We start from the raw sequence: 21,939 nt of genomic DNA on the forward strand, positions 1-21,939 counted from the left end.
CAAATCTAACTTGGTAAAAATCTTGGAGCCTTTCAGTCTATCAAATAGCTCAGTAATCAGGGGAATAGGATAAGCATTCCTAATTGTTATCTTATTCAAGCCCCGATAATCAATGCAAGGCCGCAGAGTGCCGTCTTTTTTACCTACAAAGCGGAAACTGACCCCAGCCGGAGATGAAGACCTCCTAATAAATCCTTTGTCTAGGTTTTCACGTATATATTCCTCTAGGACTACGTTTTGCTTAGTGGATAAAGGATATACCGTACCCCTCGGAGGCATAGTACCAGGCAAGGGTCTAATATTACAGTCGAAAGACCATGAGGAGGTAAAGTATCAGCCTTCTTTTTGTCAAATACTGCCTTCAAATCCAGGTACTGAGACGGTATCTGTAGATCTGTAGATTGAGAAGAGTTAACAGGAGCATCTACTACGCAAACCGGTGAGACTTTCTGTAAACATCCTCTCTGGCAACCCTGACCCCAAGATACTATCTCACCTAGTTCCCAGTCAATGGTAGGGTTATGCTTCTTAAGCCATGGATACCCCAAGACCACTGGAACTGAAGGAGATGAGATAAGTGTAGCGGAGGGCAGTATTAGAATCCACGATCTCTGCTGGATTCACCGGTAAATCCACAGTCAGCGCTGAAAAGTAATGCAAGTCCCCAAATCCTCCCAATAACCGGACGAAACACAGTTTGGGAGTCAACTAACTGGCTTTATTCAAAGCTGGCATATTTATACAGTTCCCCATGCAAGGGGTTTCCATACAGTTACTTCAGGGGATTTCTCCCATCATGCAGCATAATTCTCCCAACAGGCTTCGCTGCACGAGAGGGATACTCCCACTAAAATGGACGATTAAGTGGATTATCCCCTCGTGCAGCAGAACTGACAATCTACATTAAAATACAGTTTTAGAGTTTTATTCGGCAGATTAATGTGACCGAACGTTCGGTAGATAGCTGGGGGCTGAGCGCATCTTTTGGGAGAATACTGCTCAGCTCCCAGCTGAACTGACCGAACGCCGCATGAAATACATTTAACCATCGAGTTCGGCTTAAAACTACCGAACACTGACGGGGAACACAATGTGAGTAGAGCGGAACTCCCGAACGCTCTGGAAGTCCAGCGGTATTCGTATCATCGAGTAGCCATTTTTAGTTCCAGGCACTCGACGACCGAACACCGCTGGAGAGACAAAGGATCCAAGATGGCCGACCGCCGCATGGTCGGTAGTCGAACGACGGCCACCTAGGAGAGCCTTTAATTACCGATTGCAACATTGTTGCAATCGGTTAATGAGCGCCACACGACTCTAAGTGTGTGGTCTACCTGGGGAGCCCGTATTCGTTTGGCGAACGGCCCGGATAGCCGCGATTCGTCAAATGAAGTGTTTGCAGGCTGGTAGCTTAGGGCTGCTAGCATGCGAACGGCCACAGTAAAATATACACATACACAATATATACAGTCCCCCCCCTACAGCCTACGGACAACCTTGGTACAGCATAGTCCAGAAGTGGCTAGGTTTGCCACAATAAGCATGAGGGACATTTTTTCCTCGTGTAGGATACCAATGGTTAATCTAACTGGTATGGTTTCACAAAAAATAACAGGTTCTGATAATGGTCTACCATCTATGGCCTCAACGGGCAAGGGTGTATCTCTTAGTTGAGATGGGATAGAGTGGTTAGTGGCAAAGGCTTGATCTATAAAGCTTTCAGCTGCTCCGGAATCTATCAAAGCCATTGCATTTATAACTCCCTTTTCCCAAGCTAAAGAGACAGGCATAAGAAGCCTATGGTCTTTATAATCATATATAGAGGACAAGATAGAAACACCCAAGGCCTGTCCTCTTGAGAAACTTAGGTGCAAGCGTTTCCCGGCCAGTTAGGGCAATTTAGGCGTAGGTGACCTCTTAGTCCACAATACATACAAAGACCCTCCCTTCTCCTGTACTGTCTCTCATCTTCTGAGAGCCGAGTGGTTCCTATTTGCATAGGTTCTGGAAGAGCTAAAGTTGTAGAATCAGAATTCTGAAATGAGGGGGGTAGTCTTATGGAAGGTCTACGGGTTCTATCCCGAGTATTCTGCCTCTGTCTCATACGTTCATCTATTCGGGAAATAAATTAAATCAAATCCTCCAAATTTTCTGGAAGTTCTCTTGTGGCAACCTCATCTAGAATCTCATCAGATAACCCGTTCAAAAATACGTCCATATAAGCCTGTTCATTCCATTTGACTTCTGCCGCCAAGGATCTGAACTCTAACACATAATCCACGAGGGTTCGGTTATGCTGTCTGAGACGTAACAGTAGTCTAGCTGCATTGGCCTTTCTTCCTGGGGGATCAAAAGTCCTCCTAAATACAGGGGGGGCGGGGCCTGACCGCCGATCGGATCAGACGCATCTCGTCTGAGCTCCTGCACCAGAAGCGGAATATCGGCGCTAACGGCGATCCGACGACAGCTACGGCCCTAATTTCGGACTCACAACATTCACGGGTTGATGCTGAACATGGGGATACCCCTCAAGTCCCTACCCGGGATCAAAGTAACCCGATTGAGGTCTGCGGCCTAGGAAGGCTTGAGCTGGGGTGAGACGGCCGCTCTCCCAGTTCTCCGATCGGCGCTCTGCTGCCCCGTTCCCCCCCCTTTGGACCGGTGGGGGTTATCCCGGTCCCCATGGCAATCCGCCGCTATACCCGACCAAACTCACTCACCCGGCGGAGAAACGCAGCCTGGACACGGTACCCCAAGATGGCTGCCGATCAACTACCTCGTGTACTAGGTAGCGTGGATCAGAGGCGACACAGCAGAACTGGGGCAGTTGACAGCCGATGGAACTGGCTTCTGACACACCCGGCGGCATCACCAACACCTCATAATAAAAACCAGTGGCTGAACAGGAGGCAGAGATGGACCAGGACCTCCCGGGCGCCCTTCTCACCATGGTCCTACTCACCAGGCCCTTCCGGGCTGAAGGCCACCGTAGACGCAATCCCGGAGCACCGGCCACTACTGCTACAGACCGGACACCGCTGGCGGCGACAAAGCGCCGGGAACAAGAGAAAGCCGCAACCTCCTGCTCGAGGTCCCAGGTACAAAGCCAAGAGGAGCAGGCCTAACAGTCAGCCCGGGACTCTGGGGGGGAAACTGCTTGGACGCTGCCCCCAGCCCTCACATCATCCCCTGAGCCTGCAGCACACTGGCACAGACAGCCATAGTACTCGGGACTAAATACCCACCAACGCCAATCTGGCCTTCGTTCCAGCCCTGCACATGGCTACGCTCCCAGCGAACTCTGACACCAGTATCCTGAAAATGTATAATTGTTTTGAGCGCACATTTAGGCAATTGATGCTGCATGTTTGATGTTTGCTAGACTAGCATACTCGTATCTAAAGATTAACCACTGAAGTTTCATAGCATGCCAGCCACATGTAATAGCACACTTACTGTAAATTACTAAAGTCTCATAATTCCTTAGACTTATTTCTCAGCGTGCCTATTAATCACTGCGTATGTTTTATAGCTTGTCACTCTCTAACCTTAATATACTACACGTAATAGCATACTTATTGTAACCTACTGAAGGCTCATAGCTTATTAGACTAATTTCTCTGTGTGTCTATTACTCACTGCGTATGTTTTATGGCTTGTCATTCTCTAACCTCATATATAAAAATGTGCTGTCTACTCTGCCACAATTTAAAATGCTAATACTATGCCTGCAACGGCTGTTGTGGCCTTGCACGTCTGTTGTTATCCTAAGCACGAATAAAATAAAGAATTTAAAAAAAAAAAAAGTCCTCCTAAATGCAGCAACAAAAGCATTATAATTATAGACTAACGGGTTATCATTTTCCCACAGAGGGTTAGCCCATCTGAGTGCCTTGTCAATAAGTAACGTAATTATAAATCCAACCTTCGCCCTGTCTGTAGGGTAGGCGCGAGGTTGTAGCTCAAAATGAATACCTATCTGGTTTAAGAAGCCTCGACAAGTATCAGGAGAGCCGCCATAGCGTAGAGGGGAAGTGACACGAGAAGAAGCACCCACTGTGGCTACCTCTAGGCCTGTACTTACAGGGGAGATAGAGGAAGTATGCATCTCCTCTTACTGATTATTAGGACGAGATAGCAAAGCTTGCAAAGCTAGGGCCATCTGATCCATTCTATGGTCCATGGCCTCAAATCTAGAGTCAGGAGAACCGACCTGAGAGTTCGCACCTGCAGGATCCATTGGCCCTGTCGTAATGTCAGGATCGTGACAGGGATCCAACACGCAGAATGCAAACAGGAGATAGGTACGTATACCGGACCTTAGAATAGCCAGACTAACGTAAGGAGTAGGCAAAGAATGGTCAGAGACAAGCCGAGGTCAAGGGAACGAGAGAGCAGGTAAGCGAGAGACAAGCCGAGGTCGAGGGAACGAGAGAGCAGGTAAGCAGGGTCGAAAATACAAAGCCGAATCAAAAACCAAAAGACAATAGAAATAAGAGCACTGAGTGACCAGACTAGCTAGAACCACGACAGGGCAATGAATCATTACAAATATCACTCTTGGCTCTTTAATTGTTGGCCCCGCCCCAAACAAGTCCTGATTCGCGGTTTCTGGTGGGTCGTGACGTGATTGACGTCATGACGTCGGCTAATGAGCGCCGCGTCATAAAAGGAGGCGGAGCTATCGCGGCCGGCGTGTAAACGGCCGGGGAGACTGACGAGATCGGGCGTACCATCCCCCTTTTAAGGAAGGAGGTCTAGGTGTCTAGCCTCCTCTGACAACATGACAACTATTTATATGAAGTATATATGCTTTCTCTACTGACACTTCAGCTAAACCAGCAGTTTTTGCCACTATCCCTGTCTAGACAATTGCTACATATTCTTTGCAAACTCCCACAGCAGCAACAAAGTGATACTTTTGTTGCCAACCTCTACTAGAAGGTTGGGTGTCAGACGAATAAGAGATACAAACTGCAACTAATATTAATATTTATATATCTCTTTTTTTCTTTTTCTTCTTTGTTTTCCGTAAGGTCTATCAATTTATATCTGCACGACAGTACCTCATTTTAAGTATAATAATAAAAATAAGTTTTAAAGTGTATAACAAATTCTTCACTTTCTCCATTTATCGATATCTGTAGGCAATGTTCTAGTTTTTTTCTAATACGCATTTACCAAGGTACTCCCTTATTAAGCCTACATTGAGCTCAATTCCCTTCTTAGTGAAACCAAGACTTCTCACAGCAAGAGACATATTGTCCTTTTGGTGGATAAATGTAAAATTGTAACATTTTAGATTTATTTAAATATATAAATGTTATTCTGATCTGAATCACATTTTCTCACTGCCATTGCTTCCCCAGACCCAAATGCACCCTGGAAAGTAGCATATGTAAGATATAGGTGAGGATAATCATACTGGATGTCAATGGATGTTTAACCTGAGAACACCTATATACCCATACATTTTCAATCCTAATATGCTGTACATTCTAAGAATTACATTTGGGGAAAATAAATGGCTACATAAACAAGGGGCAAAAATCACACAGATATTTGCCCCTTAAAAGACAAAAACCTTTTTAAAAAATTCAGAAACCTCAATATCTTTGTTATTATGTTTGTTTTTACTGTATGATTTTTTTTTGACACTTACAAACCTATATCTCGTTCTTACTCGTGGTCCAGCTGTTTGTTCGAGCGATGGCAGATTACTGGCCCCAGCTGGATCCGTCCATACCATGCGCAGATGCTGGACTTCCCTTTAAGAAAGGCGAGATCCTGCAGATTGTGGATCAGAGCGACGCATTGTGGTGGCAGGCCAGAAAGGTGTCAGATCTCAGCAGGTGCGCGGGCCTCATCCCATCCAATCACCTGCTCAAAAGGTAAACGGCTGATACAAAGTTATCAATACGATAATCAGATTAAATGGGGAAATTCCAAGTAACACAACCACTTTAGCTTTTTTAAATTAAATAACTAGAACAAGTTTTCAAAAACAGCACCCTTACTTTGACCCATGTTCAACCACACAGATAATGCAGAAGCAACACTTCCCTTTTATCCGTGTCAGTTTGGCTACTTGGCCTTAAATTCTCACTTTTGTGAATAGCCCTGTTTGAGATTAAAAGCTTACTTTGTTGTTGTCCTCCATTTCTATACAGGAAACAGAGAGAGTTTTGGTGGTCACAGCCGTTCATGTCTCAATCCTGTTTAAAGGCTTCACAGTGTGAGTATCTGGGTATTCTTTATACGATTATCAGAGGCATGGTATTTCATTTCTATCATCTTTCTTTCGAATATGTACTTGTAATGCATTTGTAGGGGTAGTAGAGAGTTTGTTATATTGGCAGCCAAATTGTGCCAAGCATCTGTTTAAACTTCCTATGAACATAGGAGGCAATATTGAATATATTGAATATTTTATTTATTTATTGAATATTGTATTTATTTATGTTTTTATTGCTTTCTTGTATGGAGCAGTGAGTACCATTGGGGAAGGTAAGTGCATGATGATTTTAGTTATAGTGATAGTGTAGTGTGTTTGAGTGAAATCTTCTTCTTTATTAACCTTAATTTCAATCTCTGAAATTTCTAAACACAAAAGCACAACTTTTGTTTATATTTCCAGACTACTGTACATATCCCAAAAGGATGAAAGTACAGTATCTGACCCATAAAGTGAAGGCATGCCATTTTGAAAGTTCTGCATGTATTTAAGAACAAGTTAAAAATTTCATTTAAACGTTTTGCAGGGCCTAAAAGATTGAATCTTTGGTAACGCAAAGACATTTTTATTAATTTTTTGGTCTTTTTTGTAGAAGAAGATATGAGGATTGATGAGAAATGTGTAGAAGCCGGTAAGGGTCAAGTCTGATAAAATAACATTATGCATATTGTGTAGAGTCAGAGATGTTCTATATCCAAGTCTAATGCTATCCAAGCCATTGTGAAAAAACAAATAGCCCACTCACTCTTCCATGTGTGATTCCATGTGTGATTTAAACTATAATAATGCATTCTCTGTCAATGCATGTTCATCATATTCACACATATCAGACTGTTGTCTATACCATCAGTTCCCAACACAGTCCTCATGGTATACCAACAGTCCAGAATTTATACAGTTTCCAATTCTCTTCCTATGGAGATACTGAATTTCGGTACTGTTGCCTTGAGGTGTAGGATGGGACCAACTGTCTTGACTTAAAATGTCAGCGGCTTTGGAACTTTGCATTGGGGTCAGTGGCAGATCCAGAACCTGATCTCAGGAGGGGCACTGGTATATTATTTAAAGAAACAATCCAGGCACAATAACCACTACAGCTCTATGTAGTGGTTATGGTGCATGGAGTGCCGTGGTGCCCCCTTAGATTAAGTAGTCAAACCGTTTTAAAACAGTGTGACAACTTACCTGGAGTCTGCCGGGATAGGGGCACTAGTGTTTGTGTGTGTGTGTGTCTGTGTGTGAGTGGTGCAGTGTGTTGGGGGTAGTTAATCTGGAATGTTCATCCCAAACTGTCCATGATCCGGAGAACAATTCTAAAATTATCAGAATGATATTAATATTATTTATCTGGTGTCCATATTTACTTGGGTGCCCGAGAAAACAAATTATACCCGATCAACAATAGAATTGTGGCTGCACAGAATCAAGTGCAGAGATGTTACAAGACATAATGTGTTATTCAAGTTGTAGTGTACAAATCAATAGTTGTAACCTCTTATAGAGCATCACTAGCCTCTACCATGTTTTCTTTATTTGTGGTTATTCACTAAATGAATGAATTTGATGACAGTTCAAATTTAGACCCCGAGTGCTGAACAGGAAAAATTCTTCTAGTAAGCTATATTTTAATGTTGGCTATTTTGGCATAATATTTCTACATTTTAAAAAAAAGTCAAACATTAGTAAATAAACCTGTCGGCTTGCAAGAAAATACACGATTCATAATGTTATCATTTAACACTTTTTCTCCTAACTATGTCAAAAAGATGAAGAAACCTTTGAATCAGGTAATACTATTTTAGTGTAACCGTGACTGTATTTCATTTTCACTATGTAGTTCATTTTAATTGTGCTTGACAATATATTAGTACTTTGGAGAGAGGAGAAGATGTTTATATGGAAGATATCTTGCATAGTGCATGGACTGTGTAGAAAAGGTATTCTCCGGTATTCCATTAACATCAAGGTGGGGTTACTGGCACCATGCATTTATAAGTATACATAATTAATGGCTTGATGTAATCTCATTTAAGGAACAACTGGGTTAGGATTCCAGTCAAAGTAATGATGTTAGGGTTATCTTAAAATTCTAGATTTGGGACCAAACTTTATAGAAATTCCTGTATCATTATTGAGGGCTGTGGGAAGATTCTATCGAAAATGTTGGAAATCCATTGCATAAACATAATTTACTTTGGAGGGAAAAAAAATCCAAAGTCACGCTATGTCATTCAAACAGCAGAACATTAGATTTTGTGCAGCAAACAAGTATTTGCTGCACAAAATCTTCAAAACCCAGGGGGACAGAGACCCGTAGAGAGGTATTGAGTAAATGGATTGCAATGAATTGAAAATGGAGCCATATAATGTAGGCTGGAATATATGAAAATATTATTTTTCAAAAAATCTCCAGCTCAGTTGCGGTCACAGTTTGGCTATTTGAGCGTAGATTATACAGTCTGGTTTCCAGATCAGTACAGCTTGGTGTTTAGTGCATAAACCTAATGGAATGTGATTAGTAATAACAACTAGTGATGCGGTTAGTTGGCAGAAACTTTGCACATGTCACTAATAACATTAAAGTTTGGAACACCGCTATTAATGCTTAAAAAAAATAATAACTAAAAGTAAAAATTAATAAAATGCTACTTCTTTTATGAAACACATTTTTTCTTTCATTTCAATCTTACCAGAGGAATTAAAGGGAGGTAATACAAAAATGTTATGTGTACAGAATATAGACCACTAATTGTGCCTCTTTTCTTATAAATGTGAATAAAATAATTACAATGTTACCCAAGCTTCCATTACTACTGGCTCAGGTTACTTTGTTACAGATATAACATGTTCTTTCTTAGCTGCATGAACAATAAAATCTAGATATCATTTTCTTTAGTGAACGTAAAAACTAAACATCAGGAGTTTATCCATAAACCAACATCCAGTGGTGCTAACTGTCCTTGAAACCATCTTTAAATAGAGAAAAAAAGGGAGACTCAAGGTGTGCCTGGATTCCACTGGTGCCACTCTATGGTTCGTTTTTAAACCATTTTTAAAAACGTTTAACACTGGATGAGATACCCCAGTTCCCCATTGCCCTGCCTCCACTGGAGGCCTATATTAGGTCAGGAGTAGGCAATCTTCGGCACTCTAGATGTTCTGGACTTCATGTCCCCTGGTGGCTGTAAGTTCATTATGGGAGATGTAGTCGACAACATCTGAAGTGCCGAAGATTGCCTACCCCTGGCTTAGGTGCAGAATAATGCTGCACTAACCCTTATAATCCATACTGGCCAGTTATGATAGGCATAGTGCAGTTCGCTGACACTCTTAGCTTATTGCCACCATCTCTTGCCGATTGGGCAGATGCGGCACTATCAATCCAAGCAGGAGAGAGAGGCCATTCTGGGCACTCGAGGATCTGTATTCAGAGTTAAACCATTTGAAATGGTTTAACACTGAACAGTGGGACAGAGCCAAAGGACTCCAGACACCATGAACACTTCAATGAGAAGAGGCAGTTACGGTGTCTTAAATGTACCTTTATTATTCCCAAATTGATTCCCTTGGTCACAGCGTTTTAATTCTTTACCCATCTCCTAGAGGTACTGTTAATGAGATTAGCAGCTGTTAGACTCTAAAAATCCCACCTTTACTCCTACCTGAGACCCATAACTATCTTTTTACTATAAATTAGGCTTCACACAAAGTCATCATAAAATAATTGCTGCCTGATCAACAGTAATTAATTCTTTGTTCTGATGGGTAGCGTTTGTAAGTGCTGCCTGTCTGTATGTGGAATTCAGTTCTCCCAGTGTTAAATCAACACAGAGAATTCTTTGGCTTCATGGCCATAATTATAAGACTTGTGCATGGTTCGACGCATCAGATGCCTTTTAATAACCACACATATAAATGGTATGTCCAGTATTTTCCTGTAGAGGCTCATTTTATTGAATCCAGGATGGATCAATTTTGTCTGGGTGTGAATTAAAAGGCATTTGATTTAGATGAACACTCCAAAACAAACTTTTATACAAGTCTACAGATACATTTCCATAGCACCATGATCACTAAAATGAGATATAGTAGTCATGGTGCTTAATGTATTGTACCATATCTCCATTTTCCTTCAAACCATTTCGTAAGATATTGGGAGAACAGGGTCTCTCTCCAGCACGCAAAGCCCAGCCCCTCTGCAGTCACTTCGATAATGTGCGTTAAATCTGTCCATGAACCACCCAAAGCATTCGACCATGAATAGCAATGATAGGATGATAGCACAGGGATAACTTCAAGTGAATGTTCTAGATCAGGGATGGGCATCATTTTAGTAGCACTGTGTCAAAGTAATATTAGTCCCATGGGGTGCTGACTATTTAAAAATAAATAAATAATTAAGTATGTTGAGAAATTGTGAGGTTGCATATGTGTTTGGGATATCTGTGGTGTTATGTAAGTGTATAGGCAGCCTGTGTGTAGTGTTGTGTATGCATTGTTTGTGGTATTGTGTGTCTTGAGTGGTTTTGTGTTTGAATATAGACTGCTTGTGGAATTGTATATATGTGTGCATGTGTGTGTCGGGGAGCTATTTGTGTGGGAAGTTAATGTTATTGTGTGTGAGCTGCCTGTAGTTTTATGAATGTGTGGGCGCTGCTTTTAATATATATGTGTGGGACTTTTTGTAGTATTACCGAATATGTGAAATATGAGTGTGGGCTGTGTAACGGACACCTTCCATGGACGGATGCTCCTAGCGCTTCCTGAGAACTCCAAGCACTGCAGCAGATACCACAACCACCGCAGACTCCACAACCGCCGTAGCTTAACTGGAGTCTCGCCGTCTTCCTTCCACCCTGTATGAACCTTCAGCATCCAGGACCGTGTGGGGAAGACCTCTCCTCCAAGAAGAGCGTAACAGGAGTAAGCTCTCAAAAGAGCTAAGTGATGAAAGCTCAAGGGAGTATGCAGCGCATAGCAATCCCCAGTGTGAATATAGCTGTCCCCTCCAATCACGAGACAAAATTACGTCAAGAAGAACTCTGGTTTAATGGCACACACTCTGCTTTTATGCAATTCTCCCCTGCAAGGGAGACGCCCACAGACAATTATACATTACCCAATCACACAATGGTTACATCCCACACATCTCCTCCCTGAGAGGTAACCCAATTATCCGTACAGTTTAAAACATACTTTTTACCCAACTTTCATAACTCTAAAACTATACATCCAATAGTAATAAAAGTCACATATTATTAACCAGCACATTCCAAATACAAACATACCCAAAAATCATTTGAATCCGTTCAGGAGATAGGTATAAGTCACTTTTGACTGACCGCAAGCACATTTTCATGCCCAAAACAGTTACATGGATTTGGGCTGTGCGGACGGTCTATTTTACACCGAGAAAATGACTAAGTCCCATTCGAACGAGCGTTCGAATCTTCGAACTGGACTTAGTTTCCAGCCGCGGTGTTGAAGTAACGTAGAAGGTACGGGCCAGCAGTGTTCGTGCAATTGGGTAGCCGAAAACAGTTCCATAGATTTGGCTGCACACACCGCTGACCGCGGTCGAATAAGTTAAAATGGCCGCCGCCACGTGTTCGTTTGTCGAATGGCGGCCACTTCGGCACTTCGACTGCATCCGAAGTGCCAGTTTAAAAGTTGCAACACTGCTCCAAAGTAATTAAAGGGCCAGGAACAGCATTATAAAAAATTATGCCCAAATACAGTTCTTCAAGGGCAATACATCCCACGGCCATAGTCGCAGGGCAGGAGGCTAGCAATCAGTCCTCTCCAATGCCCAGTGGCAAATGGCAGTTTGTCACAGGCTGCATGTGTGTATTTGAGTTGCTTGTAGTATTTGTGTATAGTGGGCACTGTCTGTGGTGGTGCATGTGTATTTGAGCTTCCTGTTGTGCATGTGTGTGAACTTTCTAGGGTTTTGTGTGTGTGCTGTCGGTGATGTTAAATGTGCGTATGTGGGTTGCTTATAGTATTTCAGTGTGTGGTAGAGGGAGGACATGAATTGCACTGGGCAGCACAATTCTAAAAATTCTAATAGGAAGAATATGTTAGTTGGCAAAAATATATTACTAGTTTATGTTCTGTATATCCTTTACCATATTTCCTTTTTTTACTTATATTCCATAAGGAGAAGAAGAAGATTTTTGTGGAGATGGACAAGGGAATATTATTGGTGTGTATAATGTCCATTTTATCACTAAGAAATGTTGGGGTATATATGTGCATGGGTCCACTTATAGAATTAGTCTTATCATAATGGACCAGTAATGTATAAATCTATATCACTTTTATAGAGAATAGCACAACTGTGAAATAATATAATGGTACCTGCAGTGAGTACTCACAAAGATGTTTTGTTTTTGTCCCCCACTGTATAAAAATGTGAGATATTCCTCAGTTACTATGTATCTCCTATTTGTTAGTTCACGCCTATCTTTTATCTTTTGCAGCTGGTTTTCGAAAGAGCATGCGCCTTTGTCGAAGAAAGTCCCACAACACTCAGTTTTCCTGTTACTCCCGATGTCCCAGCACCTGTTACCACACTATGGCTGCTCCTTATGAGGAAGTGGTCAGATATCAGAGGCGACCAAGTGACCGCCATAGGCTGATTGTTCTCCTAGGTGAGTTTACATTTCTTGAAGACCATGAATCATGGTTTTAAATCTCACATTTTAGCGCACTCAGATGATGCCAATAAATGAATGCCTCCTGCTTGAGAAGAACAGATGCAGCAATGGCGCCCAATAAGACCCAGGTAAATGTCAAACCATACAAAATGGAGAAAAGGTGATTGCGCACTTTTGTAGATGGAACTCTTGGATTATATAAATAATCTCTAAGGTCTGTATCCTGGGTGATAAATACTATTTGATGGTAAATAAAATGAAGTCTGTGTATAGTTTGTAGGGATGAATGGGAGTCCCTATAATAAAATGTATAATAATCACTCTATAATAGAGCTCCCAGTGTGTCACATAGACAGACACAGGGCGCTTCTGATTGGTCAGATGTCAGAGCTGCGTTCTCCCCTGATCATGTTACAATGTATCCAGCAGACAATAGAACGTCACTTAGCCAGTCCTGTGCATTCCTATTGGCTGAGACGGACACACCTCTGACGCACCTCTCCAGCAACATTCCACGAGTACGTCACCGCTGGGGGCGGAGCACAGGACTGGCTAAGCGACGTTCTATTGTCTGCTGGATACATTGTAACATGATCAGGGGAGAACGCAGCTGGGACAGAGGGTGCTCCTGATTGGTCAGATGTCAGAGCTGCGTTCTCCCCTGATTATGTTACAATGTATCCAGCAGACAATAGAACGTCGCTTAGCCAGTCCTGTGCTCCGCCCCCAGCGGTGACGTACTCGTGGAATGTTGCTGGAGAGGTGCGTCAGAGGTGTGTCCGTCTCAGCCAATAGGAATGCACAGGACTGGCTAAGTGACGTTCTATTGTCTGCTGGATACATTGTAACATGATCAGGGGAGAACGCAGCTCTGACATCTGACCAATCAGAAGCGCCCTGTGTCTGTCTATGTGACACACTGGGAGCTCTATTATAGAGTGATTATTATACATGTTATTATAGGGACTCCCATTCATCCCTACAAACTATACACAGACTTCATTTTATTTACCATCAAATAGTATTTATCACACAGGATACAGACCTTAGAGATTATTTAAATAATCCAAGAGTTCCATCTACAAAAGTGCGCAATCACCTTTTCTCCATTTTGTATCTTTGTATGTAAGTGTAAACGAGTGACTATACACTTAGGTGATATTGCTGCATGCCACACTATCTTTGATAAGATATTTTGTTCATTAGCGCCACCCTTTTTCTTCCTTGCTGTAAATGTCAAACCATGCTCAAATGGTTTGACAGATTACACTGGGTCAGCACCAAGACCCCCCTGGCACCATAACCACTACAGTATGCCACAGTAATTATGGTGCTTGGAGTATTCCTTCAAATGTCCAGTATATAGTAATGGCTTTAAATAAAAGCAATGTATGCTGAATAATAAATTGGCAGAAAATTATGTATTTATTATTTTGCGATTTAGGACCTTCTGGAGTTGGAGTTAACGAATTGAGAAGACAACTTATAGGTTTAAACCCTAGCACATTCCAAAGTCCAGTGCCACGTAAGTAGACATAAAATCGTTGCCATTGGTTACCAGGATTTTTACTTTTATGTTTACTTATCCCCTTTATTTATACTATGTATTTGTGAGGCGTGAAAAATGAAATTAATTGTAAGAATCAACACCTCTTTATCTATTTTATCTCCTTGTCCGTCTTTGTTATAAGCTCTACCCTTTGTACCTGGCAGTCAGCATAGAGAAAGCATACAGAGAAGAGGAGATGTGAAACAACGTTTTCATATTTTCTCTTCATTACAGTAGTGACTTTGTCCTGATAGAATTGGACTGTGATGTCATTCGTTAAATCTTTAAAATCATTTTCAAAGAAACTGGTTGATTCTCTGTTTTATTCAATGGTGTACATTTCAGAGAAGTGACAGCTCCCCTTTACCATTAATAAAAGCACTCAGCAGTAAATGGCAGAGAATTGAGCAGTGAGACTTAAGGGGCATGATCTATACATCAAAACCACTTAATTAAGCTAAAGTTGTTTTGGTGCTCAGTGTGTCCCTTTAAGTTACATTCCTGTTGTGAGTCTTTTTTCCAATTCTTCTGGCATAGTTCATGTACTACATCAACAACAGGGCTTTAAATTCAGCCTACAGTGATCTTTTGTATAAATGTATTTTTATTGAAATTTGTTTTGATTATTTTTGCAAAATGAACAGTAGACAACATAGGACTCGCAGGTCCCTAACATCTGCAAGAATGGACGCACAGGTCCCACTGTATGCATAAATAACTAGAGGAACAATATGTAGGTTCAATTGCCTTGTACAATGTGTATTTTTTTACTGAGCATACAATATGTGTCAATCATGGTATGTACATCTGTACAGTGATTCATTTAGACATCTTGACATCTTTGTTAAAGATGGCCTATTCCTTAAAATGAATCCCCATACTCTGTCTGAACTGTAGCAAACCTAAATCTGAATGGCACAATTTAGGCCACAATGGCTAAGCTATGAGTATAGCTTAGGTTGACTATTTTACTAGATAAGCTACATGTGCCTACATTTCAAGAGTTCACTGATTAAAGTGTGAATTATTGTTGGGAATTCAAATTTTATGGCAAAATAGCCAAGGGATCTCAGTTGTTTTATATTTGTGTCTTAACCAAAATGTCGAGAAAATACTGTCATCATTCTGTATGATAACTGTGCTCTCACCATTCACAAAATATGTATAAATGTTCATTGGGTGTTTTTGTGTTTATTTCGAAATCACAATTTGCCAATAGATACCACTCGCCATAAGAAGAGCTATGAAGAAAATGGTCGAGAGTATTTCTTTGTTTCAAAAGAGACATTTGAAAGTATGGTCTACAGTCACAGGTATGTTATGTCCTACTCTTCTTTTTGAAGTTTTCAGTCTGCATATGAAGTTTCAACTCTTTGATGGTCTTTTTATTTCATTTAATGAAATGTAATAATGCGTTTGCACCAGTTTCTTTTTAATCAGTTCTATACACTGATTAGCTACAACATTAAAACCACTGACAGGTGAAGTTATTAATTATATTATTACAATGGCACCTGTCAAGGGGTGGGATATATTAGGCAGCAAGTGAACAGTCAGTTCTTGAAATTCATGTGTTGGAAGCAGGAAAAATGGACAAGCGAAACGATCTCAGTGACTTTGACAAGGGCCAAATAGTGTTGACTACATGACTAGGTTAGAGCATCTCCAAAATGGCAAGTTTTGTGGAGTGTTCTTGGTATGCAGTGGTAATAGGAGAACCTGTGTTAGGTTCACGAGCACCAAAGGTTTATTGATGCACATGGTGCCATGTCTGGTCCGATCACACGGAAGAACTACTGTAGCTCAAAATGCAGAAAATCTTAATTCTGCCCATGATAGAAAAGTATCAGAACACACAGTGCCTCACAGTTTGCTCACAGTGCCTCACAGTGTCCACCACCAAAAGTGCCTTTAATGGGGACGTGAACATCAGAGCTGGAAGTTGTCTTGTTTGATGAATCACATTTTCTTTTAGCTCAGATGGATGACCAGGTGTGTATGTGTCATTTACCACAGGATGCACTATGGGACAAAAAGTTCAAGGTGTTGCCTGGCCCCCAAAATCCACAGATCTTAATCTGATTGAGCATCTAAAGGAAGTGCTGAAACATGAAATCTGATCCATGGATGTCCCACCTCGTAACATACAGGACTTAAAGGATCTGCTGTTAATGTCTTGGTGCCAGATACCACAGGACACATTCTTGTAGAGTCAATGCCTTGACACATCAAAGCTATTTTGGCAGCACAAGGGTGATCTGCATGATATTAGGCAGGTGGCTTTTATGTTGTGACTGATCAGTGTATGTATATATATATATATATATATATATATATATATATATATATATACCAGAAGACCTAGGGTTCCCATCCTGACCCACATTTGTTCCTCCATAAAGGGACACTCTAAGCACCATAAACACTACAGTGAGCTGTCGTGGTTATGGTGCTAGGAGTCCCTGGGTGTCATCTGTCGGAATCTGTCAATTGCCTCGTCCTAACATACAAATATACAGTTCGTCTTTCCTCTAGTTTTACAGTCAGGACAAACCCTTTGGAACCAAAGGGATGATTTGAGGCCATAACTGTGTACAGCAAATCTTAATTTTATACTACTAGTACTTTTCATTTGGGCTTTCCCCCCCAAGCAGATCATGCGTTTATTTTTATGCTTCTAGAAAACTGTACATATGCTCTCCTCAATGGCTTTTCAGTTTGGTCTTTTAAAAGCTGTCTAATTGGCTTTCCAAGAAAATAATGAAACCGCTATTATTTAATATGTTTTTTCAGTTTCCTGGAGTATGGCGAATATAAAGGGAACATGTACGGGACCAGCATAGATGCAGTAAAATTAATTTTGGATGCAGGAAAAACTTGCATTATTGACTTGGAGCCACAGGTGAGATTACTGCTAGGACAAAAATTACCAAATTAAATAAACCAGTCAACAGAGCTTTAAACTATAGGGAAACAAAGACAAAACAAGAATCTACTTTTTCCACTTGGTCAGGGCAATGATGAAGTATCAAGGATGAGTTTGCATAGAAAGGCATGGTGCAGACGTCACTATACATTGAATGAGTTTAAAAGATATATATTCAAAATCCAAATTTCAAAACATAGGGGGAAAAAATAGCTTTAGAAAAATTCTCGAACTCTGCTCTTGCCCCAGTTTTGCCATTTGAAACTTATTTAAAACCTGAAATTTGATGTAATACAAATAGGAGCTGATTAAATATTTGGAATTAACATGTTGTATTGAAGTTTTGCATATTATGAAAAATTTAAATGAGAGCCAAGTTAGCCAGCAGATGATCGAAAAGCATAGCCATTCAAAGAAACGTCATAAAAATGGTAGCACAAACAAGAACTGATCTCGGTGTTTACAATTATGACTGTAAAGAGGTAATATGCTTCTCCATTAGCAGGTTGACAAGTCTACTAGCCTGGAGATGAGACTGTAACAATATAGGGGAGAGGGAGAACAGCTGATAAATAATTTCACCAGTACTATTAACATTGATGTCCGTCCAAAGCCTATAATTTAATACTGGTACTATATAATTACTATATAGATACCTATAATTTGGTACTGGTCAGCAGATAGAATGTCAAATATATAAATAAACAATATATACAAATATAAAGGTTCATATTATTTTATAAAAAATAGATGTGGTAATAACTGATTGGGGGTAGTTGTGAATGTACATATGTATTAAATACAAATTCAATACCACCTCCCAACCCCTACTTTTTATTAACTCTGCAAGTAGAAATATTACTGTTTTGCAAGAACGACTGTTTTTTCATTGCAGGTTTTAATACCTCCAGTGGCTGTCAGACAGTCACTAGAGGCACTTCCTCCGAAATAGCTGAGTAAAACTTGGCTATTTCTATCAGATGGCCTCTTAGAGAGCACATAGAGAGTTTTGCCACGCATGCGACCAAGACTTCCAATGCTTCCCATGGGAAAACTTTGGATTGGCTGAGATCAATAATGTTGATGATCTCAGCCAAGGAGGCAGGATGGCAGCAAGGAGACCAGTGCTATGAGGGAGTAAAGGTGAATAAAATACATATTTTACACCCAACAGAGGGTGACCAGGACCTAAATAGCTACCAGGACACTCTAGCAGTAGGAATACACTTTTGTATTTCTAACACTATAATGTCCCTTTAAGTGTGGACTCCGTTGCTATTCCCTTTAATACTCTCATTGAACCATTTTCTTGGTTTAGACTATTGTGAAATTATTCTTTGTTTTGGTCTGAACTGCTGAAACTGAAAGTGATCTTTTTCTATTTTTGGACTTATTATAGGGTATAACAGGCGTTCGGACGCATGAACTGAAACCATACATTGTATTTGTCAAACCGCCCAGCAGAAGCTGCATGAGACAAACTCGGAGAAATGCCAGGATCATCACAGACTATTTCGTAAACATGAAGTTTAAGGTGAACCAAATGATAGAAATAATATAGAATAATTTTATTTATAAATATAGAGAATGACACAATTTGAGTCAGGTAAGTGGGAGGTATAGCGATACCTGAAACAGCTACTGCCTGGGACAATTACCCCTCTCCCACTAATCTTGGGCAGTACTGGGATTCATCTTAGACTACACTATCACTAAACAATATCCCACACACTACTCTACACCATCAGTATACATTAACGCCATACACTACACTACATCTAAAAATTAGCCTCCAATGGCCTTCTCTGTAAGCCTGATAAAACGAAGAATTAGTTACATTTCATACCTCACCGTGCCAGTCTCTCTGTGGCTGCTGCTCTCTCTGATTACTGATGATCTTAGCCAGTCCAATGCTTCTCCACAGAGACACATTAAGTGCCTTCTGTGCCCTGCTGTGCCAATCAGTATCTTTATGTAGCCCATGAGGATTCCGAACGCCAAAGGTTGCAGGACCATAATTGGAAGCACCTCTTGTGGTTGTCCAAGTGACATATGTAAACACTGCCTTTTCACAAAAAAAGTATTTACGAATGAGAGAATTATGGGATAGGTCTTTACACCAAAACCTCTACATTAAAATGTAGTGATTATGGTGCCTAGCAAATTATGTTAATCTGTATGATACACTAACCCTGAATATTAACAAGAAAATGTTTACCCTTGGGTTTGATTCAGATTTACACATTTACAGCTAGTTCTCACAATCCTAGAACATGTTCTGAACCACTCCTAGACCTCTTCTATTGTTTTCAGTGGTATTGGTGCACATATCCCATTGGCTCCTGTCCATCAGGGATTTCTGGGAATATAGGTCAACAACCAACAATAGTTTAATAAATGTCGAGATGTGAATACTGTGGCGTGGGTTACACCTAACTACTCTCCTGCATGCTGATTGGCTGTTAGCCCCTCTCCTTCCACATTGACTCGCTACTGGTGCAGCCGTGTGGTTGACCATGCATCCTCTAGCAGCCTCACTATCTCATTTAGCTACATTAGAAGCTGCTATCCACCCCAAAGTCATACATGTAGCTGGTGTGCTCTGCTGAGATGTGCATGGCAGAAACTAAAACTAGGAGAGGTTAAACCAAACAATGATACAGACTGCATATGTCAAAAATGAAATAAAGCAAGACAGATAAACCATTTTAACAAGTTAGAATTCTTCAGTAAATTTACAATAAATCCGTTTTGGATGCAAGTGTTCTTAATTGTGTTCTGTTTGGCTTTCCATTTAATCTACAGGAGGAAGATTTCCAAGAAATTGAGGAATCGGCAAAGAAGATGGAAACCCAGTTTGGCCAGTTCTTTGACCAAGTTATAGTGAATGATAATCTAGAAGCTGCTTGTATACAATTAATGTCCATTGTACGGCGTGCACAAGATGAGCCCCAATGGATCCCAGCCTACTGGATTTGCTCAGATTCGCAATAACAATTATAATGAAGACTAACTATCAAATGAAGAACGCAAAATAAATAAAATAACAGTAGTACAGTATACAAATCTTAAAGAAGGAATGTGTCGTTAAATTTGAAAATGTAAAACAACCGTAAATTCTGTTTCACATAATTCTATTTTAACTTGTAGTACATTTGTTGCAATGTTTATTCCAATGATTTAGTAATAAAGCAGTTTATAATTGGTAGAATGAGGGAATAGTCAGCCAAATTCAAATGGGACTTAGCTATAAACTATTTATTTTGGAATATTAAGAATTAAGAGGTTCCTTGTTGCTATAACTACTGCAAGAACTTTACGAAGTGTGTAAAATTAGAGTGAATGTTTAATCAATGCCACAATATCTCTGATTATAAAATGAGGCTGAATAATGCAATCCCACAATTCCTTGCATGAGGCACTGACATTTTGATGCTTCCTGTTTAAGACCATGCCAAATTAAGACGAGCAGAACATGTTTTGCTCTTTAAAACTATATGATTGTGTAGATACAACAAAAAGTTTCAATAAAATGACAGTTGGTGGTTAAAAATCAATGCTTTTTCATTCAAATGAAAGAACACATATTCTTGCTTTAAAGGACATTTATAAAAAAAAAAAAAAATGTACATTTGGTTTAAAAAAATTAAGGTTATTTCATTTTATAGTGCTCCAGTGCTGAGAGCTAGAGACCCCTGCTAGGAGCTTCTGTTAGCTCTCCTGAGCTATGCCCTACAGTGTAGTACAGGGCTTGACAAATTTGCTTTCAATGTAGGAGTCAGCTAACAAACTTAGGAGCCAGTTTTTTTCAATGACAAAAATACAATTCTTAAAGGAACACTATATTCACAAGAACCACGACAGCTTAATGTAGTGGTTCTTGTGTCTATAGCCTGCCCCTGTAGGATTTTCAATGTAAACTCTGCCTTTTCAGAGAATAGGCAGTGTTTACATTGCTGCCTACTAACACGTCTTGTGGCAGTCCCTCCAACAGCCACTAAAGTGTCTCCTATCTACCTACATTCAGCGTCTCCATTTGGCGTCTACATGGAGGCGGCGCTGAGTGTGCCCCATAGGGATGCATTGATTTAATGCATATCTATGAGGAGATTCTAATTGATAATCTCCGCTATGAGAGGCGGGCCAGCTGCGTTGAGACCTGCACAGCGTTGGAAAAAAAGGCAAGTAAAAACACCATTCCCATGCGATCGTAAAAGGGCTGGTTACCTAAACATACACATTCACTAACAGACCCCCAGACTGACAGACACACACATACACAGACAGACACATTCACTGGCGTACACACATTCTCTCACACACTCACAAAGTATTATTTATTATTATTTGATACACTAAAACAGATACACAAGCATGCACAAAGATTCATATACAGACATGCACACACATGATAGATATACACACACCGTAACAGATACGCACACAGAAAAAAAATGAATGCATATTTTAGCCATCCTCCTAGATTTTGGGCACAGGAGTGTGGCTTCCCTGGGGTCCAGTGGGACTTGGCAGCAGCAGATTACATTAGACTAGTGGGGCTGACTGCGGC

The 21,939-nt window shown here is 40.6% G+C and overlaps 1 protein-coding gene across 2 annotated transcripts in view; it reads left to right on the forward strand.

Annotated features, from left to right (window-relative positions):
• The window catches only part of MPP4 (MAGUK p55 scaffold protein 4), a 41,903-nt gene extending 21,024 nt beyond the window's left edge, over positions 1-20,879 (forward strand). For both annotated transcript variants that reach the window (XM_063429848.1, XM_063429847.1), the window contains exons 10-22: positions 5,695-5,891; positions 6,171-6,235; positions 6,490-6,507; positions 6,828-6,866; positions 8,002-8,022; positions 8,929-8,943; positions 12,396-12,440; positions 12,718-12,888; positions 14,339-14,419; positions 15,663-15,756; positions 17,237-17,345; positions 18,769-18,903; positions 20,175-20,879. In XM_063429848.1, the coding sequence (XP_063285918.1) occupies positions 5,695-5,891; positions 6,171-6,235; positions 6,490-6,507; positions 6,828-6,866; positions 8,002-8,022; positions 8,929-8,943; positions 12,396-12,440; positions 12,718-12,888; positions 14,339-14,419; positions 15,663-15,756; positions 17,237-17,345; positions 18,769-18,903; positions 20,175-20,363 (1,179 nt within the window). In that variant the 3' untranslated portion in view covers positions 20,364-20,879. The remainder of the gene's footprint in view (positions 1-5,694; positions 5,892-6,170; positions 6,236-6,489; positions 6,508-6,827; positions 6,867-8,001; positions 8,023-8,928; positions 8,944-12,395; positions 12,441-12,717; positions 12,889-14,338; positions 14,420-15,662; positions 15,757-17,236; positions 17,346-18,768; positions 18,904-20,174) is intronic.
• The last annotated feature ends 1,060 nt before the right edge of the window (positions 20,880-21,939 follow it).

Source organism: Pelobates fuscus, chromosome 8, assembly GCF_036172605.1.
Source record: "Pelobates fuscus isolate aPelFus1 chromosome 8, aPelFus1.pri, whole genome shotgun sequence".
In the NCBI taxonomy this organism is placed as follows: Eukaryota; Metazoa; Chordata; class Amphibia; order Anura; family Pelobatidae; genus Pelobates; species Pelobates fuscus.